This window comes from Chlamydotis macqueenii, chromosome 5, assembly GCF_036417535.1.
Source record: "Chlamydotis macqueenii isolate bChlMac1 chromosome 5, bChlMac1.mat, whole genome shotgun sequence".
In the NCBI taxonomy this organism is placed as follows: Eukaryota; Metazoa; Chordata; class Aves; order Otidiformes; family Otididae; genus Chlamydotis; species Chlamydotis macqueenii.
In genome coordinates, this window is record NC_141560.1 from 13,474,409 (window position 1) to 13,500,910 (window position 26,502).

At 36.8% G+C, this 26,502-nt stretch overlaps 1 protein-coding gene across 2 annotated transcripts in view; it reads right to left on the reverse strand.

Moving 5' to 3' along the window:
* The window catches only part of WDR25 (WD repeat domain 25), a 71,845-nt gene extending 45,368 nt beyond the window's left edge, over nucleotides 1–26,477 (reverse strand). The window contains exons 1-2 of one of the 2 annotated variants that reach the window (XM_086749950.1): nucleotides 26,433–26,477; nucleotides 22,658–23,433 (exon numbers count right to left, since the gene is read on the reverse strand). In XM_086749950.1, coding sequence (XP_086606076.1) covers nucleotides 22,658–23,374 — 717 coding nt within the window. In that variant the 5' untranslated portion in view covers nucleotides 23,375–23,433; nucleotides 26,433–26,477. Of the gene's footprint in view, nucleotides 1–22,657; nucleotides 23,434–24,765; nucleotides 24,900–26,432 lie in introns of those variants that run through there. The other variant, XM_086749951.1, reaches the window with a different exon arrangement.
* Nucleotides 26,478–26,502: the final 25 nt, after the last annotated feature.

The following is a 26,502-nucleotide window of genomic DNA, read 5'->3' on the forward strand; positions in this document are numbered from 1 at the left end:
ATGTTAAATACCACATTAAAGGGCAAGATAAAGCAGCATTCTATTTTTTTTAACTGTCATAACAATTTAGGGATCAATATCTGCTTTAATTCATAAAATCTTTGATCAGTATTTAAACAAAAAAAAAAAACTTTTAAATTTGAGGTAGTCTTTCTAAAGACATGTTTTTAAAATGAAACTTCAGAGTATTTTTAAATGCTGGAGTACTCCCATATTCACTTGAAAATTGAATCAATTCCTTGTTTGAGGGGGGCTTGGGGTGTTTTTGCACTTTTTTTTTAAATGGGTTTCATAACACAATTATGGACCATCTGACTTCAGTTAATTGCTTTCTAGCATTTCCAGTGAACACCTAGTTAAGATACAGCACCAAGCTTTTGAGTTTCAGGGGCACAAAGTTTACTCACGTCCAGCATGTGTGGCAGAGAAGTTTGGTTTTTAAGCGGAGCTTAGGGCTACAAGTTTTAAATATGTGTTCTAGTATTGCAGTGGAATACAAGGCACATTTAAAAAGTGATAAAATCAGTTTCGACAAATTAAATACAGTAGCAGCTATGTATCTTAACTTGTTTAATGAACAGTACTAGCAGCACAGGTTCCACCCTGACTAAAATAAAAAATATTAAAACAAGCTCAGTAAGATGATTTTGCTGTTTAAAAAATGCCTTCAGAGAAGTGGGCAACAAACACAAGCACTAACACAATTCTGTGTTCCTTAGACATCATCTGAACTTCTCTGCAGGAATGACTGCCATCCCAGGGGGTGATACAAACTAAAAATAGAGGAGACATGTTCAACAACCAGCAAACTATCAAATCTTATCATCTATTAAAACTATAATCAAGGTGGGCAGGTACACAGAGTGGTGTGAAAAAGCAACTTACTTTCTGGTAATATGTATTAGATATTTAATGCACATGTCATTTAGAAACTATGTTATAAATCTGTTCAAAACAGAATCACTGCTAGCATTTTTTTATTGGTTATAATTCTTTATAGCATTAAAGTTGAGAGAAACTGACATGTTTATTTTCATTACTTTTATTTATGTTTTCTACACTGCCAACTGAAATCTCACATTTTAGTTTCCTTCCTTGAAAACAAAATATTACTATTAACAAAATTCTCCTGAAAACATTTTATCTTGCCTGCTCATTTTAAAACTCCAGGGAAATTACATCAATCCTTTCAAAACACATTGATTCCTTCTGCACAATCACATACTTGTTTGTTATAACGTTTTATATCCCATGTACCATTTTACAAGACACTAGAAAATTGCAGCATTTTGCAGCATAAATTCTTCACCTAACGAGACCAAGATCTCCAAATACACTGATCTATTATTTTGACAGACAGCTACAGTTTTCACAGGTCTTCTCTATTCTTAAAAAGGAGAGATTCCAAAAGAATGGAGATAAAATAGAAGCAAGAGGAGCATTCTTTCTCCTTTCCCAAGATTTGGGAAAATAGTTTGCTTTTTCATTGATACCAGACCACTCTAAACACAGCCCTGTGGGCTAAGAGCCCTTTAAAGGCCAGCAGGCACTTGCAGCACAGCACCGTAGCTGGCAGCAAATCCCCTTGGACAGAGGTGCCAGCTCTTCAGAGCAGCTCAGCATCCTCTGTACTACGCAGCTCCCTCCGCTGCTGGTTTCAGCAGAAACTCTGCAGTACTGAGAGCTCAAGTGAACACAGGTGAATCAGTCACATTACACACTGCACTTGTTCACCTCTCTAAAATGGAGGGAAGCTGCAACCTCTGAAAACTATGCTAATCTAGACACATTGGGAATTGCAAAAAGTTGAACATATCCTAAGGTGTAGGATCCACGTTATCATGGATTTGAAGATACTTGATTTTGGCTACATATTTTAATAGTCATAGGAATCATTAATTCAGGACTTCCCACCACAGCTTGTAGTAGCATTTTACTCAAGCTGTATTACACAATTAGAAACAAGCTGGAGTGATCTTTACCTTCAGATGAAGAAATATCAGAGCCAGCTCTGGCACCTGAGCAACTTTAACAGCTTGATTCATTTCCACAGAAATAGCCTTATCCTGCAGGAGTTCAGAGACAGAGGGGAAGAGAAAAGATGGCTGCAAGCCCACTGCTTGATTAAGTTCTTGCAGTAAAGGTCTTGAAGTAAGAGCAGATTTTTTTTCATTTCCCAGTGTGGAACACAGTTTGAGAAATACAAGCAGAGTGATTACTTAAGTGACACTGAGGGTAAAATTAAACTTTAGTTGTAGCAGAGATGACTGTGTACTAGAATCAGTTTAGCCAGGACAAGAAAAGAGCACCAAAAAAGGTAATTTATTTTGATAGCTTATTTAAAATTATACTGGATATTTTTAAACTGCTGTGAAGACTATAACTAGCCTGAAGGATAAAGGGATAAACTCTGGTTGAGGTCTTTTCAAGATTTTTCTCCATAAGATGTTATTTAGCAGGATGGATGTACGATATAGGAGCCTCCACTTGCTGAAGTTATACCAGGGTCACCCAGACTGAGAACCTTTCCTATTTTTCTTGTGGAAAATATCCTGCTTTATAACAATTGGTTGTACCATTACTGAGCTATTATGACATTTACATATCTGAAAAACATATAGGAAGTTTATGGTCCAAGTGACAAAGGTCTCTGGGTACAAGGTTTGGTCTCCTGCTTCCCCTGGAACAAGCTGGTATGCATGTTGTGAATATTATGCCTTCTAATACACACATTGAATTGTTGCAAATTAAAGAGCCTCCAGACAACAGCTGTGAGCACAAAGCTGCCTTCCATAATCCTCACTGATGATTCCTCTCAGGGAGATCAGTACAAGGTCCAAACCTCTCTGCCACGGGAATTCCTGGCTCAGGTGGGTCTCCACTGGATGGCTGAAGGCAGATGTTATCCAGAATGAAGTCTGTGAAAAATACTGTTAAATCCTGGAGGCTGAAGAGGATCACAGAATGAATGACGTGGTGAAATACAAGTGATTATTACACTATGGATGTTTGCATTTCCTGACCACTCTAGTATTTGGAAGTGTAGGAGGCAGATGCCCCAAAGAACTCGGGAATTCTCAAGGGTTCACATTTGGCTCCTAGGATATTCAGTACCTCCTATAAGACCTGCTGACTCAAAGCAAACAGTTTGCACCACAGATGGGGATGGCTGTCTTCCACCGAGCCTAGGTTTTCTTTAATGTGTGCAGCAGCGCACATGAAAGGTATTCCCCTAGCATATCATCGACACTTAACCGTAGCAGAGACAACCCTGCTCTGCAGTGGCTATCTAGGCAACAAGCCAGTTGTTTTACAGCTTGCTCATTTACATTTTTTTTTCTTTTGCAATTTCCCTCCAAACACACACCAAAAGTCAATTTTCTTCACTCAGTGCAGCTGTCACCATAACTATTCCTTGGCCCGCTGGTAGGGCACTGCACAGTCGCAGGGCTGTAAGCATGCTGAGAAGCTTACTGTGACCAACAGAAGTCTCACCCTTATTCCAGCTTCCTCAATGTTACAGACAAAAATATTTCACTCCCACATTTATCTCCAGCATGCTGGGGCCATTGCACTGATTCCTGCTCTTCACATCCATGTGTCTCTACACTAGAGAGGGGTAGAGTTTGGGGTTTTTTCCCCAGTTGGTAAAGCCCCCACCAGCTTTACACCAAGTGTCTCAGGTTAACTGAGACTTGACTAATTCACAGTAATTTTAGCACAGATGTACAACAGCGGCTGTGTCATCCTATTTTCTTTTTAAATATATTCATTTTTCAAGTGAAGCGATTACAGCAGCTCCTCTTCTCCAAGCAATTTACACAACGTCAACATGCATCATTAGAATACTCAGATTATTTTTTTTTTGAGGGAACTCAAGTATCTACATATTAACAGCTTTACATAAAACAAAAACTGATTAGCTTTTGTTATTTCTCCTTTGCATGTCTATGCAGTCCATTAGACAGAAAGGAGCCTGGCATTCATATGACAAATAACAGAAGATTGCAAATATGTTTAATATTCCTCTTTGTAATACAGTTTGGTTCCTATAACATCCTTTAGATTACCCTATGGAGTTTCTGTACTTTGTACATTGTAACATTTAATCTCTCTCCTGTGAAATCTTGAAGAACAACCTATTACATAAGTCAACCCAATAGTAAGTTATTGACAGTCGTTTCATGAAGGTCTTTATCCCAAAGGGCACTGGTGGGTAATTTGCAAACCTAATCTACATCAGTCAGCAGAGGGTTTTCTACATTCATTTACATTCCTATGACGTCATACAGCGATACAGCCAACCTGAAGCTGAACAACAGATCTTTGACTATATTTTTCATCAATACAAAGTAGAACATTTGCATCAAATTTTAAGATTTGAAAAATAACCTTGGAAGAATGGCTAGCTATTTCTTTCACATGCTGCAAAAAGACTTTGGTAAATAGCCTTTTCTTTATTAATACATCAGGGTGCTGTTTACTAACAGATTCAACAACACTAAACAGTCTCAATTTAAAAAAAAAAAATATTTTTTTTTTCTTAAAGCTGATATGTGTCTAAAAATTGTGTATTTACTTTACTTGGCTATCAAATGGTGAGAAAGATGACAGCAATTTAAGATACAGGAAGCTGTACCTTAAAGAGGAATTATTATTACTGTAGTCCAAACGTTACAAAGCTATTCTCCAGATGTAACTATTTTTTTTTATTTAAACTAGGAGTACAGCTCAAGTGAGAAGTCCTGGTATAAAAGGATGGGTGAAAACATCTATAAACTCTCAGAATTGTACAAGTTAAAAAGTATCTACTACATCATTCTACAGTAATAGCTTAGACATTAAGTAACAAGCTTGCATAACGGTAGTGGCTTTGTCATATTCAGGAGAGTATTACTAACTTTCTTTTGCAGCTGGTGTAAGAGCATACCTTTGAAGCTAGAAATGAAAATAATAATACTCCGCGTTATAAATCTAGAACCAGGTTAAAAGCTAGTTTTCTCCTATTTGGATGTTGACATGAAACTATGAATTAATGGCAGAGTTATCAAGGAGCAGATATGAACATACTGACACTTATAAACTGCCTGGCATTTACATAGGACCCAATTAAGTTATTTTTAACTATGTAAGTAAATGTAATATTTAGATATTTGTAAAATTACACATCACTGCCCCTCCCACACACTTTTTTTTCTAAAGCCTGATAACACACTTCATTTTAGCAAGCAATAATGCATAACTATTCTGTTCTATCAGTAGGGGCTGCCTCTGACAACATTCACACAGTGCAAACCTACTCGATCATCACATCAGTCCAGTGGTACATGAGACACCCCACTGTTAAACTCATCCCAGAGCAATACCCACCTAACTGGGGAGGGCATCACACAACCCCGCTCTGCAGCTTCTAGAGCCCAAGCTGGCTTGTTTGCTGTATGCAGCGCAGCACTGAAACATGCACATAAAGCCAAAATTCCACCATAGGTCCCAGAGCACTCGACTCCTTGGCGCTACCGCAACATAAATGTTTAAGCAATACAACCACGCATCAGGTAGAATTTGGTTCAGCATTTCTCACAGTAGCACAGCACGCCTAGAAAAATGTTACTTCACTACTAGAAGTATTTCATTGGATTTACCTCACTAACACTGTAAACTACAGAACAAATAATTTAAAATTAACAGTTAATGTAAATATTTTGGTTTTGGGTTACTTGAAAATTCTAGTAGCATTACAGGCTTCTGCAGATTAGCAAAAATTTAAGCAGATTAGTGATGAGTTTTGAACACATTTTTCAGGAGTATTTAATTCCTATTTAAGCACATAAAAATGAACAATTTCTAAAATAAACAATCATAATGTCAGCAGCTGCATAGAAAGTTTTTTGATAAGGCAGGCTTCTGTACTGAGATACCCAAAAGCAGATTACTCACCAGTCCTTACAAAGAAAAGAGCCCTTCATGTATAATGGCAGGAAAAAAAATTAAGCGATAAGTGTTATTTTGCTTCAGCCCATTTGACATAGCAGACATATGGGTCTTGTTGACATTCAGAACATTACCATTCAGTTAGAATGGGTTTATGATCTTCTCCAAATACTTAAAATCAAAACCTGTTAGTTATGAAAAGCTTGTTTGCTCCAAGCCATTCTACAACTGAAAAATTATTATTGGAAGTTTCCCCAATAAAGTGCTTACCACTTCCAACACTATTTTCACATAACGCGTTGAAGACCCTTCCACAATCAGATTCACGTTATTATTCAGCTTCCTATCACTCAGCTTCTTCTCTATTTGTGTTGCCATCACTAAAATACTTTTACCACTCCAAACAATATTCATCACTTCCTTGGTTATGCCTTCATGTACCTGCAGTTATCTCCACTCCCTCTGCACAAAGCACAGATAATTAGTTTAATTAATCTTCATGACTGCTTCTAAAATTTAGTAGCTTCTCTTGCTGTTCTCTGAATTAGCTTTAAATTGATGTCTGAGAATTCAAACATCTGTTTTGTATGTTTTAAGTGCTGTCACAAAGTAAAAACTTTATTGTAAAGCATTTAATATACATTACAGAAAGAGATCATTATGAAATACAAGTTTATATATATATATATATATGTATACACACACACACACAATTACTAGGATTTCAATGGACACTCCATTCACACAGGTGAATGAAGTGTGCAGGCAAAGAGAATATCCAATTCGTAAGTACAAGGAATTGCCAATAGAAGTTTTCTGTTAATTTAAAGCTCTTTATATATATATATACACACACATATATTTTCATATATATAAACACATACACAAAAGGATACGTAAAGTGTGCTGCAAACAAGGAGACTATCATTGTTGAAGAAATTTATTTTTTAAGGAAAAAAACTTGAAGAGAATTCTTCGACATTTCAGTTAAGTTTCTACATGAAAGGCAGAGAAGAAAAATGAAGAGGGAAGCTGGAAACTAGAATATAGGCAGAATTTTCTAGGATCTATGAGGGGTTTTTTTGGTTGCAGTGTAAATTATCTTGAGTTGTATAATTCTCTTTGCCAAGAAAAATTATCCTTACAGAGAGAAAAAAAACATACTGAACACAGGTGCTATGACTTGAAAAAAAAAAAAAAAAAAAAAAAAAGAAAAACCAAGCCTTCTGGTATTATCATAACCCATATTTCGTTAGCTGAAGATGTCAACACACCTTTGTAACACCTCATGATGGATCTAGACTCCTAGTCTAATTTGCCACTGTTTCTTTCTTTTCATTCTGCCAAAAAAAAAAAAAAAAAAAAAAATCACAAACAAAAAAAAAAGCACAACTGCTTGCTTTTTTAAAAGAAAAATATATTATATACAGCATGGTTCGGATGTTAAAAACACTGCCCAGATGTAGCAGAGAAGGTGGAAAGGAAAAGCTGATTCTCCATGCAGCAATGCTGGAGGTAAAAACTACAGTGGGCTTAAGCAACAATAACACTTTAAGAATAAGTTAAATAAAATCTGTTTTTTATGCTGCTAAAGCTTTAGAAGCAAAGTACATTTTTCACAGTGGGTAAGAAATTCCAGAAACATAAGTACTACCTTGAGTAATTATTGTTAATTAACTAGCAATGAGGCACTATTTCCAAATGTGACATTTAAAGCCCATAATGTGATTGTGAATATTCACAAAGATAATTAAGTTCATCTGCTTCAAGTCCTTGATTTCAGCACATCTGAAAACACCTCTTAAACTATCATTAGACCTGTAATCAAGTATTTTGTTGCTCAGGAAAATTGGATACCTTTGCGTACCTGCTAATATAGGGATTTGTGTTCAAATGCAAGTACATGGCTTTTGTTAAGAAACTCTCCTTCAGGCAAAAGCTGAAGGAAAAAAAAAAAAAACATTAATTCCAATTGTTTTCTCAGAAGAGACAATTTAAAAAATTCCTTGCACCATCAGATGGAAACAAAACGAAAAATGACTGAGCTTCTTTAATTGAACTCAAGATCTCAAGACTGACATGAGGGATACTTGTTTGAAAGTATTCATCATCAAGACAGGGGTACCGCTATTGTGCGTACTAAGGATACTATGCACATTGGGTTGTATACTTTCTTCAATCTTGTTTACAGCTAAGCCCAATTAATTACAAAAAGAAAAAAAAAAATCAACCAAATTACAGGGATGAAACACAATGTATAATGTAAAAACGTGAAAAATAAGAAAATGTATTTACATGATTCTGTTGGGAAAAAAGTTATAACCATTACTGTCTTCACAGAAGGAAGGAGGCTTTGATCTTCAACACTGATCTTGGTCTTGATTAAGACTTCTTGGAGAAATAAACCCTGACAATAGGAAAAGCTGACCCCAAGAACAGGGTGTCAAAACAGTCATGCCTTGGTATTTTATCCTTTATTCTTTTAAGAGTAAAGAAAGGTTCTTTCCACTAGAAAAGAGATTAAGGAATAATGTGCTCCAAGATGGAGAAGAAACATTCAGGCAGCATTCAAAAGTACAATAGATTAAGTTTACTCTATTGCTTTACAATTATTTGACACAGAGGATTTTTAATCAGTCAAAATAACAGTGTGAATAATTATATGCTGTAAGGATGTCCTACTGGTCTGTATCTCTCAACCCAGTTTGACTAGCAGTTTTATTCTATATCTGAAAAGTCTCTCCCGAAAAATTTCCTGATGAAAGTTTTGTCAAGACTTACATTTGGAGAGAAAAATAAGGTGAAATCTTTCTAAAAAAAGAAAAATCAAATATTCTAATAGCGCATAGTGCCGAGAAACTCCTGACCTTGTCTAAAAGACAGTTCCTGCTGCTGCCTACCTGCATAAGTGCACACTTAGTGTTCTGTTTCAAAGGTCCATCGCAAGCACCGGCAGTGCCCACTGCCCAGAGAACAGAGAAGGGCGAGACACTCCGTGCTGCAGGTCATTAACCCCTGAGTCTGTACCCTGCTTATAACAGCAGCTAGCTGGACTCTGCTGGGGAGGATGTCATCCTTCCCCCATCAGAGAAAGAGCAGTACCTGACCCCAAACAGCACATACATCTCAAGACTCCCAATTCCAGGTTTGTGAAGAACTTCATCAAGAGGTCTACATGTTATCCACCTATTCCCCAGCTGTAAATGGACTGAGAAAGCAAGAAAAAAAATGTTTATAAAGTCTCTAGAAGTGAAAAACAGTGAGAATTAAGGCCATGTTGCCACACTCCTCCTATAGACGTAAGTTCAGATAAAAGTAATCTTCAACCAAACTAGTCAATAAAACCACAACCGCAGTTTTCCAACAGTGCTCACCGCATATTTCAGGAAAAAGCAACCTACTCAGGCTTACAAAAAAAAAAAAAAAAAAAAAAAAGAAATGCAGTGGAGGAGTAAAACCAAGTATAGCTCTTTCTTGTCCCTCTCTTTATTCTGGGCAAGAACACCAAAAATACTGTTGAAACACTTTTTTACAGTCAAAATTCAGTAATAGTCACTTTCAAAAATTTTCATGAGAACTACTTCTGTTCCCAAATAAAGTGGTCAGCAGAATAAAATGGGCAGGGGGAGGTTATATTACACTGTACTGAATGTAAAAGGTTAGTACTAAAGCAAGCCAGGTCGGCCCAAGAGCCGCTAACTGAAGGCCAACTGCTATGGCCCATGTCCTCATAGCTACTGCGGATTTTAACCCTCCCCAGAGCAGCTGGGCACTCTCCAAGGAGTACTGCTTTTCAGAACAATACAACCAGGGAACAGAGGGAATAAATAAGAAGCAAAACTATGTTGTTAGCATTGTTCTCTTATTTCTGTGGAAGTATGACAAGATAATGCCTTTTGGCACTTCAGGGGATAAATGTTTATGGTTTGGATGCTCATCACTGAATTTACAACAAATTAAGAGAAAAAAAAAAAAACAACGTTTTTCAGCTGGATTAATCTGCTCTACAGAGATAGTATGATGGTATTAGATAATATACATCATAACCCAACACACAGATTACACATGCTATTTTCTCAACCATTTTAAAAACAAATTAAGTATTCTCTGAATTACTGCAGAGATTCGTTATTAAAAGAGCCCAGAATTTAACACCCTATGTATTAGGCAGTCCAAACAAAACATCAGAAATTCTCAGCCAAAATACTGAATAAGAGTTACAAGAACAGTTGAGGCAAAGCAAACCAAACAGTAAAATTCATACAATCAAAGACTTCATCTGTATCAATAAATCTTTTTTTTAGCTAATTCTCACTATTTGCAAAAGAGGTATGCTTATCAAATGCTGAACAAGGCAAGATGCCAAGGAAATGATAAAAAGAAAGCAGAGAACCATCTATTAAAAAAAATATATATTTTTCACTCTGAAGACAGGCAAACTTTACATTACAAGTAAAGCTCATAAAAAAGGCAATTTGTAAATAAATGTATATATATAGAATAAAGGATACTGAAAATCATTGGTTATCAGCAACTCTGTCCTTCTCAGTAGCAAAGTGTTTCTGCCACTGAATGTCATCTTTTGATGTAGTGTGTTCTTTATTGTGCAGAAAGATTCTGGGATAATCACACCTGAAGGAAATCACATATTCTCCATAAGCCACTGACTCCAAGGAAGATGCTCACACAGATCACATTTTCAGCCAGCTAAAAAAGCTATGAGCGTGACTAGGGTTTTTTTGTACCTACAAAATAGCAACTGTACATTCATGCCAGATAGTGCAAGAGAAGTAATTCCCACACACATCAAAATAAAGGGAAGAATTCCCACCTATTTTGCAGTTAACCTTTAAGTGTTTTGTGACTAATCATTGTAATATGGCTAACCTTGTGGATATACCTCAAATAGTAAGTTCCTGGAAAATGAAGAAATGAAAAGAAGTTACAATATACTTATAAATCAGTTAGTGATTTAAGCTATGGTTTGTTGTACACCATGAAAAATCAGAATTATTTTAGCAGAAGGCAAAGCCAAGTACAGCAAAGATACTTAAATCCGTACCCCAGCTGCACACTACATATATGAAAATTTTGGCTTGAGAAGAACACACAAAAATTTATTTCATGTAATTATCTACTTCATATAGTATTAGGCATATTTGGGATGGCATGGTTAAAGCAGAGCAGTTTGATGCATGTATTCAAATAATTCAAGAGAAAACAATATATAATGACAGGTAGTTATTAAGAATTACTTTAAAACCACTAAATTTTCTACTGCTGAACCTATAGGGAGAAGAATACTGTGGCATAAATTTGGCAGTTTCTCATTGACTTTACAGTATAAAAGCAGTGTGTTAAGAATGACATAAACATTTCAGAACACTTGAAAACACAACCACAGTACTGGTTACTTGTAGTAAGTATTTGTGCCCAAAAAAAAACCACTTAAGCAATCAACATCTTACCAGCAGGCAAAAGAGAAGAAGTTCAATTGTATTACAACTCCCCAGGAGATAATTAGCTAAATTGCTATAGCCATTTATTAAATAATCTGATTTTCCCTCCACCTCTATGTATCATATTCACCAGCATCAATCACTTCCCCAAGTCACATAAATTTATACTCTATTAAAAGTGGGGATTCCTCACAATTGTTAAACACCTCCATTTCAGACTTGTAGCACTTTGAAGGCAAATTGTGGTAAGCGTCCTGAATTCCCACATGTAACGAAGGATTGGATAGATACGTTCACAAAAATGTATCCCACAGATACTTGCATCCCACAGATTTTGAACATCTACTACTAGAGCAAGAAACATTGTTCTACTCAGAACATAAGTACAGTCTTAGCAGCTGTACACCCCACCTTCGGAAACACTGTGTATCTATTTGCGATTGACCGACAACTTATTTCTGAAAACAGGAAGCCGAAAACCAACACTGACCAACTCTTTTAAGTTGTTCAAGCTTTTTTTTTCCTTACGCATCAGTTAAACAATGGCTATCAAAATTCAAAACATATCTATTTGTACTGTATTTGAATATTACCACACCTTTTTAATATAAAATTGTGAATCAGCTAAGGCCACTCATGCTTTACAGCTTTATACTGACATATGTACATACAAAAAATCAGATAAACATCTCTTCTATTTATACAGTCAATAAAACAAACAAGCACAAACACAACAAATTAAAAGGAGCAAGTTAGGCTGTCTCCTCCTTGCACATTATCCACTGGGAGATCTGATACAGACGGACAATGACTACGGACAAGCTCCACTGGCCCAGCCCTCAGGTGCGCGGTGGCTGCTCTGCAGCAGAACACAGCTGGACACACTGCAAGCAGCTGCACGACCAGCAGTGTTTGTGTGATAGCACAGAGTAACACATTGCTGCAACAGCTCTAAACACAACGGTCAACAGTTGTACTTAAGGACAAATTTCTGTCTGTAATAAATAACCTAATCCAAGTTTATGGGCAAATTCTGTCCCATCTTCAACAGTAACAAGGTAGCTTTCTTATTTTAAGAAGTAGTTATTTCAGCCTTATTGCACACACTGATTCGAAGTAGTTTCTAACCATGAGGGGCAGTACACAGTGATTTAGAACAGCTACCTGAAAACCTGAGCTTTCATGAATCTTGCATTCATTCATCAGTCAGCCTGGGCAAGTAACATTTTCTTAACAGCTCTTAATTCGTTCAACTAAAAAATAAATTTATTATTCCCAAAAACATAGATGCAATCCTAAACCCACTGGTGTCAGTGACAGAACCCAGTCTTAAACAGGACAAGAACTAGATATTTAATTATGAAAATAAGCTATTAATTATGTCAAGCAGCTATGTGTTTTGCAGGCAACAAGGACATTCATAACCAGTACTATTTCAATACTAGCAAGCAAAGCAGGATTGAACTACATAAATATTTTTTTTTGCATTGTTAACATAGTGATAACAATGACATATTTGCCAAGCTTTAAAATGTTTATAATGACTATGTCATCCCTAACCACCTGCATCCCTAACTGCTATCCTTTCCACAGAGAACCAGCTGTGTTCCTTCCTCAGTATAAAACAATATACAATTCCAGCCACTAGTCACAATGTTCAGAATGAGGAAAAAAATCTTTTAATGAGGAAATTATAATCTGAAAAAAAAGATAAGAAAACTAGAGAACAAGATGAATTTCAAAATCTGATTTCAGAAAGCGAGGTGTTACACAGTTGGCACACACGTAACACATAAGCATATGCAGTCTTTGCTATCTGTCATGCCCAATATCTTTAATCCATTAACCAACTGAAATGTTTGACAAAGGTAGAAGTTTCTATGACTATATTTTTAGATGTGTCCTCGAAGAAAATCAGCAGTTTTATTTAAATTAATAAATAAGTAAAAAGCCTCCACAAGCACATTGAAGGGAAAGCTCAGTTACAATACCCTAACCAGCCTGTCAGCCAGCACGTACGTACTGGGAGAGAAATGAAACGCAGTGCCAGGCTAGCCACAAAACACTTCATCTTTGAAGAGGGAGGATTACTGCAACGAAACATGGTATGTATAATAAAGGACGGTGAGTCATTAGATCCATAGTCGTAAAGCAACTTCTCTAAAGAACAAGGGGTTTATTAATGCTTCTTTCCCCTTTACATTAAAGGGAATCTGTAACTAACAGTTGTCTTTATAGCATAAGTATATAGCAAAATGTCATTAAAGTTCTTTCTATCAGGCTTCATCTAAAGATCAAACGTCAACAATCTTTAGCACATTCACTGATATGACCTTAAAGATACAGCCATTTCACACATACTAAAAATAAAAACTGCTTAAAAAAAAAACCAAGGACATGAACATACTGAAAAGGATAGAAACTTCAGGCAAATTTTTTCCACTCCTGATGCTGAATAAATCCTACACAAGTAATCTCTCTACAGAATGTGAAAAAGTAGAGCAAAGCTTCTCAAAAATTTGTTTCCTTGACAACATCGACAGACCAAGAGTAAGGAATAGAAGTCATAAGATGCCTTGTAGCTTTGTTAACAGATTTTTTTATTTAATATACAGCAGTATGTGAGAAGCATCTATAAAGCTAGTCTTCTAGCAAAAACATTCAGAATTTCTCAACTGTTAAAAAAACCTGAGATACTCCCATAATGTATTACAGTAACTTCAGAATTTAAAACTACTCTAGCTCAATTTTTTCCAAGCACCAAAATCCTGGCTTTTTCACCAGCAATCCTACTGAAGCACCCAGGAGGAGGAGAACACCACCACACATTTCTCCCATCTCAGGTGATGTTCTAACGTTAGACTCCGCAGCAGCTGCCCACAGAGATCCTACACATAATTGGAGGGCTTCACTTATGACATTATCAGTTAAGCTCCATTAGAGACACTACTTCACTGACATCTCTAGTCCTGACTTTTTCTTCCCTAGTAGGCTGGCTATACTAAGGGGAGGACAAGGTTGCTTATTTCTTTGCTGGAGGCTACTTAAGAGACATTTAGTAACTAGCTGGGAGAATTCTCAGTAGAAAGGAAGTGCAGAACGCAGCCATTCAGGGCAGATGAGTTTCTAAGAAAAGTCAGATAAACACTTAATATTTCTGTAAGTAATAACATAAGTAACCAAAACTCTTTTCAGGTAACATGAGGAAACAAAATCCTTTCTTCCACATCTTTATTAAGGATATCCAAAACTCACTCTCCATCCTTTTGGATTTCTGCAGAAATAAAGGTTTGTGAAATAACACTGTCACAACAACCATGTCCTGCACACATCTCACCTGTGGCCACTTTGCACTGATTGGTCAATGAGAAACAAATTTCACAGAGTATTTTCTCAGTATTTTTCCCTCAAGACTTAATCAAGCTAAGCAGCTGAATAAAAGGGAAAGACACTGCAGAAGACCCAAAGGAGAGAGAAATGGAAGAGGATCCACAACAAGTCAGCCTCAAGATAGAGCCGCGCTCCATTAACTCTACTGTTCTTGGAAGAATTTTATTTTCTTTTTCTTTAATTCCCAGTTTCGGGGGGAAACACAGATATATTAGCTGTGCCATGAAATATCCATCTTCTCCCCCACAGCCACACCCCCTAACATGGCCATAAAGCAGTCAAAAATGCTTTGCAAGACCACTCGGGGTACTACTCTAGTATTTTTTAAGGAGATCCTAATTCAGGAGACATTTCCAAGTGTAAAGAAAAAACAATGCCCTTACAGAACTGAAAACCTAACCCAGAAGCTGCATTTCATTCACTGCATTTTTGCCCCCCTTTTTTTTTTAAATGTCAGTTTTCATACAACTGTTAAGATAAATTCTATCCCAAAGCAGCACTGAATTTAGTTCTTGTTAGCGAAGAAGGAAAGAAAATACAGCCTATCAAACAGTACAGAGATCAGGATGGTGCTATTTATACTCAAAGAAACATACTCCTTTGAAAAATTCCTTTGAGGTACAAGACTGTGTCAACTACTAAGACCATAATAAAAACTATACAAGTCATCTCCAGCTGTGGATTCTGAGAAAGTGAACAAAGGCATTACAAGGAGTTCTGTTTCCTTGACAACAGCATTGCTGGAAACAAGAAAATAATTACCAAAAAAAAAATCTCTATGTTAACAGTGATCTCTAAGAGTATCTATGTATTAACATACAAAATGTGAAACAACCCTTACCTACACATAGCTTTGACATGGAGAGATCAAAATCCACCACCTTCATGAACTGCTCTTTGCTGACTTGTGTAAATGGCTTTCGCAAAACAAGGGTATGAGAGCTAGCTATTACATCCTGACCTTATTATCATCTAGGCATAGGCACAGTCAGTACGTTTCATTGATGGTCAAGCACATTCCTTCCTGCATGACGTTCCTTTTCTTACAAAATAAGCATTATGGAGAATACTTCTCATTGAAGCGTATGAAACAATTTTGTTAGAAAAAGATCAAGATATACAAAGAAGCCCTTTCAGCACTCAGGAAACTGGTATTACTATGCATATATCTATCAAATAGTAAGTGTACTTCCAACTTAATAATTGGCAAGCTTAAAGTCCTTGTATAAAAATATACGTAGTTCTAAACAGACAAGAGAAAAAGGTCAGAACAAGGCATCATAGAGAAAAGTCTGCTTCAGTATTTCAGAATAGCCTATTTAGTAGCCTCTTCAACAATAGGCTCTTCAACAAGAAACAACAATGCTTTTTTTATACATCTAGGTAAGCAGCACACAATCTCCAGAATATGAGCATTTCCTTGCCGCTTCCAAGATAATGGGGAGAACTTCTTGTCATTTTAAAATACAATATTAAAAGTGTACCAACATCACAGAGATCTTTTTAAAAAACATTTCAATTAAAGTGGAATATACGTATTCAACAGGATGACTCCCCAAATTCTCATCTTATGTATCAGCTACAGTTAAAGGAGCAGTTAATTAGTTATTAAAATACAGTTAATTAGATATTAAAAATTAAACTAAGATTTGCAATATTTGGGGTACTAGCAGCACGATACCTAATACTGCTTAGGGAACAGTTTGAATCTAGTCTAGCAGTGACAAGGCTATAGTGATCTGACAGCTACGCATGAGTTTATAGGAAATATGCTGGCAGCTTAAATTCATTCCTTCATAAACAGACACGCATGTGACAGAACAACAAGAAACACTGCCTATTTCAAGTGAATTGTGTGCAGAATGGTTGAAAACAGAAACATTAGAGTTCGTTGCTCTGAGGCAGAGTAATGGCAGTATCTAGGAAATTTATATTGCTACCGTCAGTGCTACACACATTATACAGATGAATGGAGGCTATCATGATCCATCGCTTTCAGTCCAATACAACAGGATCAAGAATAACAAATTCCTGGAATATACTACTATGCTATATTTCTCCTAACGAACACACAACCACAAAAGAGTAAAAGGTTTTGAAAATATGAATAAAAATGGTATTTCTTGTAGTACTTGATACACTCCAGGAAGCAAAATCTATACACTAAATTTGACCAGTATGAGTAATATACCAGCCTAGATCTAATGATCGCAAGAGAGTCTCATAAGACTGAAGAAGTATCTGGAAGAGATCTCTTGAGGTACAAAGTTACAAAGATTAACTACTTCAGAGCTCGGAAATCGCTGACTTGAAAACAAACAGAGACCAGAAGAGGACTTAAAGGCACCATAAACCTTTGACTTGCTCTTTTTCTTTAGGGCCCTACTAGATACTGACCACTGGGCTAGACAGAGCCTTGGTCTGAACCAGTACGGCTGTCCTTGTGTTCTTAATCATGAGAAGTAGGCAAACACGTCTGTTCAACAGGCTGACATTATTAAACTAATTTTAAAAACTTTTATTTTCCTTGTATAGATTGAGCTGTGAGTAAATGGACATACAGTTCAACTAGGTAAGCAGGGAAAAAAATGCATAAGGAAAACTTCCAACAATGTGTTATAATACAAGTCATCCCATTAAAGTGCTATTAATAGACAATTGCATACAGAAGAATCATAGTATTTTTTTTTCCTTGATCCTGTTCATCAACGGAGGGTGAAAGTGCTGAAAATTAATAAATACTTTGAAACAAATAGAATACCTGTTGTGATGCTCTAAATAGAAAACCAGGAACACAGAACTTTACGGATCACTATATGCAGATGTTACCTTGAGTTAATTTTAAGACAAAATAGGAAATACAGAATAATGGTATGGGAGGCTTGAAGTTATGATGTTGTTAGGAAGCTAAGTCCAGTACCAGTAACGAGTGAAAATGCTTCCATCTCTGTAGCTCTATGTAATTACAAGGTCTTCCAAATAAAAGACACTAACAACGTGAATGCAGTATAGTGGTTTCTGCAATGTCTCCCTTTCAAGAGACAACTTTTTATCTACTCTGCTACCTAAGGCAAACAGCTGTATCCAATGGTAAACCATGATTTTGGATTCTATATTTCTAATTCTAGACCAGAAATACCTAAACAAGGTCCGATGTTCAGAAAGTGTTGGATATCCACACTATGGAAAATAGGGACCATTAATAACAATACAGAGTCTCAAAATTTAAGCAAAAAATACTAGATGAGATATTAAACTCACCAACACTATTTCAGTGTTTAAGTAGGCAAAACCAAAAATGGCAGTAGTAGCCTAAATTCCATTTACAGCAGCTATTCAAACAGAAGGTAGAGAAGAAGTGTTATCCAAAGAAAACAGATTTAATCAGTTCAGACAATCATGTTTCACCATCGATAAAATACACACTTAAACTAGAAACATAAGCCATTGGTAATAGAGCTGGAATGTAACAGTGAAGAGCAGCACTGCCACAGTAAGAGCTTCCAGCCATACTTTCCCTAACTTGAATCAAGCTTCATGCCCGTTTCTCCAGCTACCTAGGCTGGAAGTACTATCAGCCACCTTCTCCAAAGGGCAAGCTCAAAATTTTAAGAAAATATGGGGCAAAAGACTTGCCAAAGCCAAAATCCAAGCTTTTTTTTTTTTCCCCATTCCTTTCAAATTTTAAATTTAGCATGAAATATTCTTCTGTTAATGCTTCAGATTTGAAGAACTGTGGGTAAGTAATCTGTAATATGTATCATTTCGCATACGAGGTTCTATCTTACTGCCAGGTATCTATGAAATTTTCTTACACACTTTGCAACACACGCATAAATTCTTAATTTTGGTCTTTCAACGCACAACATGGAGGCAAACATTGAAGTCTTTCAGTCTTTAAAGACACAGTTTAGTTACCCACCCTTTCTAAGATGCTGATGACCCCCTCTGCTGGTAGAAGTGTTACTCTTACACCCCTGAGGTGATAATTGACTTTTTTCAACCGTACCACTTGATAAGTGCTTGGTGGGTTTTTTTAAATGCAGCCATGGGAGAAACTCTTCAGCAGGGCCTGCTGTGATAGGACAAGGGGTAATGGTTTTAAATAGAGGAAGGTAGATTCAGACTGGATATAAGGAAAAAAAAATTTTACAATGAGAGTGGTGGAACACTGGAGCAGGTTGCTGAAAGAGGTGTTGGATCCCCCATCCCTGGAAACGTTCAAGGCCAGGTTGGATGGGGATCTGAGCAACCTGATCTGGTTGGAGATATCCCTGCTCCTTGCAGGGAAGTTGGACTAGATGATCTTTAAAGGTCCCTTCCAACCCTAACCATTCTATGATTCTAATGAAAAATATTAAATTTTCTCAACCAGTGCATTCCTTCCTAAATATGCAAGATATTTATACAAACCACTTCAGTCAATCTTTCCTGAAACTAGGCTGTTCTTCAACCAACACAAACTGAAAGCATCAACTCATTTTGCCAACATTTTATTATGACCTACACCGATTCATAAAGAAGATGGTAACGTGCATATTGGTTAAACCAGGAGAATATAAAAGGAAGACTATTCTTTTCTTCTGATTTAAACAGGATACTACATACACTTAAGAAGTAAAAAAAAAAAAAAAAAAAAAACAACCAAACACATAATCAGTTCTATATATACATTCCAGATATATCACTGTGTGGTATAGATTATTTAATCATCATAATTTAGATGGGAATAAAAAAATTAAGATCACTAAATTAAGATAACTAAACCAAGTATTTATTCATTTTCTATGACAAAAAAAAAAAAAAAAAATCCTTTCCCAGAAAGGGAAATTCTTAGCTTGTGATGAAAAATTTAACAGAAAAATACCCAAGCACATGAAAAAGATGCAAAACTGGCTAAATACTATAAAAATTACATATGACTACAGATCTTTTTATATAAGCACAACTTAAACTACCACAGTCAGATCTGCTTAGACAGAGCTCTCGGTTCTGAGAAGTCTCCACTAATATTGGACCCTTCAAAAGACAAATATATTAATGTATAGGCTGTATATAAGGACTGAATCCAAAATATTTACACATACAAATATTCACAGTTATTCACATTATCAAGTATAGAGTTTTGAGGCTTTGGATTGTCTACTCTCTCTGATCATACAGGGATTTCAGGCTTGTAATTGTGCTTTGAGTTTTGCCCAAGTCAGATGTTCAAAGAGTACAAACATCCTGAGTGTCTGCATATTCCCATTAAAGGGAAAAGGGCATGCTTCCACAGCTTGGATTTAAACTAGCAATTCCAAGCAGGTGTTTTCGTAAGAAAACAACAAAAAAGGTAAGCTGTGGGAAGGTATAGGATAAAAAAAAAAAATAGTACATCTGCATCTGTATTTTCAATCAGTTGGTTTATGCTTATAGCAGAAAACTGAGAACTTCAGACAATGGTAGACAGCCAAAAAATCCCCAGAAGAAAAATTATTGCTGTCATAGTCATTAGAGATTTATGGGCTTGTGATGCTAGAAAGTTAGTGAAAACATCAAGTCAATACTTAATCTAACTGTGCCCTCTACTGGCCTGAAAGGTGCTTGTGTAACGGTGCAAACTTTGAAGCTACTACTGCTCACACCTTTACAGATTCCAATTTCATTAAGAAAGAACAGTAAGAAGCATTCATAGGTATTTCACTACAGGCTACCTGCCAACATCCGAAACTGTGTTTTAATATACTTTGTAACAGTTACATTATTACTTTATTAATGTTTTAGACTCGCATGCTCTTTAGTGTTGCCAACATTAACATCGTCTATTTACATGGAATTTCCATGGTTTGGGGTACCTAAAACCTAAAGTAATTACATTTCTTTAAAAAACAGCCTTACTGTTAAAGGCTGCTTCCAATCAGAGGTGGTAACACTGCTTTAGAAAATAAAGTAATCTTTCTTTCTGCTTAGAAGACAAAACAGACAGGCTATTATTTACATTTTTAATATTTTTAGATTGCAATAACAACTTTCATTTTAGGCTCTTTTACAAAATTTAACACATCCATAATTTCACTCATCAGTAAAACGAGGCTCTGGGATAGTAAACAAACATTAAGCATATGGTGCAACAGTTTAAGACAAAAAGTCAAATCCATTAAGTCAGAGGTACATATAGTTTTGTACAACGCAAATTTAAATTGCTGCTTACCAAAAACATCCATCAGCACTTTTTGCATATCGTAGTCTTTTCCTACTAAGTCTGTTCTTCAAGTGGCAACCAAGATTTAACTTATCCAATATATTCAAGAACACTTGAAAGAAAAACAAAGGTACTTTTTTCCTCCATTTAATCTTTAAGACAAAGATGTAAAAAATGCTTGGGAAAGAAGATGAAGGAGGAATTACTCACAGTTCAAAGTATTCAGACTTGGATGGTGAGATAGGTTATGGTAACTACAGAAGCAGTGAAGTTGCTATAACTTAAAAGAATAAAAGATAAGCAACTGAGAGGAGTAAGTTTTATTCATGCTACAGATCTGAGGTTTTCTCTTCTGTGAGCACCAGTGCTTTAACAGACACTAGAAGAAAAAAGCAAAAACTCTGTCTGAGATTCAAAACATCACTACTTCAAAGACATAAAATCAGCACAAATTTCACAAGGCCCCATGACAAAATTGGGGAAAGAGGAAAGGAAAGATTAAAAATTCTAATATAAGAAAAATCATACAAAAGCCAAACTAAATGAAACTCAATTCTCCACTACAAATTAAAGAGCAAAAGATTTTTTAAAAATCTCAATTTTAATAAGAGAATTTAAGAATATTTTTTCTTACATGAAATCAGAATTCAAATTCAAAGTTCCCTCCTTTCCTTTCATTTTAGAAGTATGCTGATACAAAGGGTGATGTTCTCGCATCTTCACTTAGTAAGATTTACTTAAAGCCCTAAATTTTAGAACCAAGTTTTAAAATAATTGTACCTACTATGTTAAATACAGGCTAGATAAAATAAAGCATGCCTTCCACCAAAAGGATTCTTTCTGTGTGCTCTTATCAATACTATGTTCCTGTGTAAACCCACTTCGGAAGACTATTATTTGAACACAGAGGTGGCATTAGCCCTATATCTGGGTAAGCATGCACATAAAATGTTCTAAGGACTCATTATTAAAATAAAAGTAAGACTCATTGGACTGACTAAATTAACAAACAAAGAACTGAAGGCAATTTCACCAAAGCTAGAAGGATAATACACTTCAAGTACCAAGCAATTAGCCCTTGAAACAAACTTAAAGTGAGAAGACTCCTTAGATTATGACAGGACACCTTTCTGTGATGCACGACCTGCCATGCTAGTTCAGACGAAAAATCCATCTGACCTGACATACCTCCTCCAGCAGTAGTCACTTCAGCTTGTCAGAAGGGCAAAGTTCCTCAAAATATTATTCCAGTGTCAGTGGTCAGTTGTTTAACAACTTAAGGCAAAATCTGTATCCAGACCATAGCACTTATGGTCATTGTGACATTAAAGTAAGAAATAATGAAAAACTAACATTAATACAGATTACGAGAAATGATCAAGTAGAAATTTAACTTCTGATGTTAAGATCTAAGACACTGACATGTCTAATACAAAAAAAAAAAAAAAAAAAAAACCACCACAAAAAAAAACCACCACCACATTCCAAACTAATGGAACTAACTTTAGGTATAGTGAAGGATTAAGCTGCAAGTTCGTAATAGGATCTTGTACGTCAAAGCATCTCCTCGAATTCTGAACACTGTGGAACTGTTAGACACACACAAGAAGGATGTTATTCCCAGAAGACCATTATTTAATACAGTGTTTTTAAGTTTGATGAGTGGTCCACAAAGCATCTTGTTTTACATTACCTTGACTGTTTTGTCCATAGAAGCCGAGAGAAGCATGTGACTTTGTTCTCGTACAGGACACCACTGGATTTCATTAACAGGGCCGCTGTGTTTAGATATGTAAAATGTTAAGCTTTTGGGGACTTCAGTTAATTTATATTTGGATCCCAAATATGGCTTAATTAATTCAGAGACCTTTCTCAAAGTCTGCTCTCCTGAGATGCCTAGCTTAACATCACAATCTGAGCTATCTCTCTGATCAGATTCTTTTTTTTCAGGCATACTGGAATTTTCTTGACGCAGTCTTTTAGGGATATATGGTCTAATTCCTTTTATGGCAGCAATATCGTCTTTATGTAGTCTCTTCTGGGAAATACCATTTCCAGAGTTTGTTGAAGAGCTTGATGTCTGTTCATAGTTTTTGTAGGGCATACATAATGCATTATGGCCAGAGTACACTCTCCTACAATAAGGAGACGTCAAATCAGTGTTATTGTTCTGTGCATAATGCTTGGGGGGATCTTCAGAAACAGTGCTTGTGCCACAACTGGCAGTGTTCACAGCAGGCTGCATTTCATATGTAGATTTTGTACCCGAACTACCACGTGCAAAGTATTGAAAACGATCCACTGAAGAACTTGGAAGGCTTGTTTGTCTGCTAGAATTATTGGGGACTTCAGTCTTTTCAGTTTCTGTCTCAGAGTCCGAATCATCATAAGCAACCAGTGACAAACTCATTATGGCTAGACACAGCAGACTCCAGAAATCTCAGTGCTGGAATCCTCCAAAATGATGATCTACAATAAAGAATTGATTATTCAGAGCATAATTTATTACAGAGTCTACAACCTGAGTAACTTAAGGATATAAATATCCTTTTCTTTAAAAAAAAAACCGTAACTTTTATTCCTGTTTATTATTGGAATTTATTCCTTTATTATAACACATCTGTACATTCAATTATGCAACACCATTTGCCTCCAAGCACTTTGATACATTTTTAATGCATTGCAGACATTTAATGCATTTGCATACCACAAAGCAACGAAAATGAGCATGAAAAGGAAAACAAACTTGCAAGGTAAGTACTGCAAATCACTGTAACCTTACTAGCAGTAGCCCTTCCCCACACACACACACACAAAAGAGGGTTACTAATCATGCAGTGTTTTGGTATGTACTTTTATAAGAATATAAATGCCACAACTACTTGAAGTCAGTGTAACAGTAGAGATTACTTTAAAGAAGTACAAATGAGTTCAACTAGCAACTAAAAAAGTAAGTACATTTTTGACCCATTCAGTAGTCTTGCAGTATGAGGAAATTTTCCAGCTATATCCACAGAGCAAGTTCCACACAGCCTTTAGTTTTACACAACAGGCTTATGCCAGAAGCTACATTGAATTCACTGTTTCCATTTACTTACAGAAAAATAAGAGCACAGATGCCTTGTTTACTGTGGAATAAACTTTTTCAAAGTGTCTATAAGAAAGAAATCTCACGCTGAGACTGTGTATGTAACATGCCGAATAAGTCACCACCATAACAATCTCACCAAGCTTTTCCCAAAAATTTAGACAGAGCATGTGGATTATAGGGTTAACCACATACAAACACTTGATGTGCCTGCAAAAATAATCTTTTAACTCCTGCTGTTTATAGTCAAAATTACTGCTATCCTTCAACTGCCAAGACTGATTAAATTGAACATTTTATTTCTGCTTTCCTTTTTTGCCCAGCTGTTAGCATGCATCACGCTAAAGTGATTTAACCCACAACACTTTCAGATCAGCTGCTGAAATTCTTGGTTTAGGTCAGTGAAGAAACTGCCCTCAAAAGCATCTTGATAAAAATGAGAAAGCTGTATGAAAATCAGCATCTACGTAAGCATTTGCAGAATTGATGCCACAAACAAATGCCACACAGTCCTACAAATACTACTGCGGGAGTACTACACTGGAACTTTGTAAAGATTACTCATTTAACTTCAGAATTAGATCTATTTGAATTAAAACAAGTTTCTTTAACGTACAGAAGTGTCACATTTACAGGCTATGGTCTGTATTCCGTAACAAAACTTCCAAGCACAGATCCGGAAGACAGGTTCCTATTAAGACATATACATTCACCAACACAGATCCTTTCCAAGGTAAGTGATCCAGCAGTTTAACTGGAACAAGATGACTAACATTTTAGCACATAAAAACAAAAAGATCTCCCTCTAGAGGATATTTTGCCTTTATCTGAAGTTTGTGACAGCAACTAATAGCAAGGAAAAATTAAATTTTTTTAATAGTACAGCTCCATTTATTAAAACAGTATTTCATTTAGGCAATGTCAAGGAAAAATTAAGTATCGTTTCAGGAAAACTAACAATTCAATTCAAAACCAGTAAATTGAAGTTCGTAGCAGTAAATTGAAACCTCTTACCAAATAAATATAACTTTGAGGGACTGTACTTCAATAATTGCAACAAGTGGTTACTACTTATATTACAGTGCTGAAAACAGGCCCCAGCCAAAAATGAACTTGACCTCTGGCTGAAAGCTATAAATGAAGATACTCAAGTGGATTGGGTTAGACTTTCAAAATTGCTTTAGTCTGTTTAAACACCAAAAAAAAAAAAAAAAAAAATTAAGCTGAAATTCAGAGGTAAGTTTCCTATGGGATACTGGAAAGAAACTGTCCCGTTACATTTGGTCAGTAAAAACTCATCCCGTCACACATATCACCCATAAGCCTTAGCATTTTTGTAAAAGGAAAGTATCTTTGTCATCTTAAGACTTCCCATTCAACTTCTATTTTCAAATAAACACCACCACAAAGTTTCTAATGCTGCCCTAACTAAAGAAAAATGTCGGTAAAAAAACCCACAATGTACTTCATTGGAAATATACTGTAACCAGATTATGAATTTATTAATGATACTATTTACAATATACTAAGCTAATGCAGAAGCTTACAGAGTTTTAGTTTTCTTTCATTTTCACATGACCGATTTATCTGAACACATTAAACTCATGAGACCCCACCTGCAGAACTGCATTCAGCTCTGGAGCCCCCAACACAAGAAGGACATGGACCGGTTGGAGAAGGTCCAGAGGAGGCCACAAAGATGATCAGAGGGCTGGAGCACCTCTCCTATGAGGACAGGCTGAGAGAGTTGGGGCTGTTCAGCCTGGAGAAGAGGAGGCTCCGGGGAGACCTGATAGCGGTCTTCCAGTACCTCAAGGGGGCCGATAAGAAAGCTGGAGAGGGACTTTTGACAAGGGTAGGTACTGATAGAATGAGGGGTAGTGGCTTTAAACTGGAAGAGGGTAAGTTTAGATTAGAGATAAGGAAGAAATTCTTCACTATAAGGGTGGTGAGGCACTTGGAGCAGGTTGCCCAGAGAAGCTGCGGCTGCCCCACCCCTGGAAGCGTCCAAGGCCAGGCTGGACGGGCTCGGAGCAACCTGGGCTCGGGAAGGTGCCCTGCTCACGGCAGGGCGGTTGGACTAAATTATCTGTAAGGTCCCTTCCAACCCAAACCATTCTGTAACTCCATGAAACCAAAGAGCACGAAGTTTGGCACACGCAACGGCACAAGTGACCGCGAGCGCTAACAAAGGTGCGGCACGAAAGCGGAGAGCGGTCTCCGCAGGACCCCGGCGCCGGGGCAGTTGCCGCTCCCCACCCACGCGCACCCTCCCACCCCTCGGGCACCGAGACCACTCGTGGGGCCACCTCCGCCCCGACACCGCCGCCGTTAGCGGTTTCCCCACACGGAGCGCCCCCCGCTCCCCGCCCCGCGGTACCTGCGCGGCAGCCGCCGCCGCCAGCACGGCCCGGAACTCACCGGCCGCCCGGCGGCTCCGGGTTCAAAAG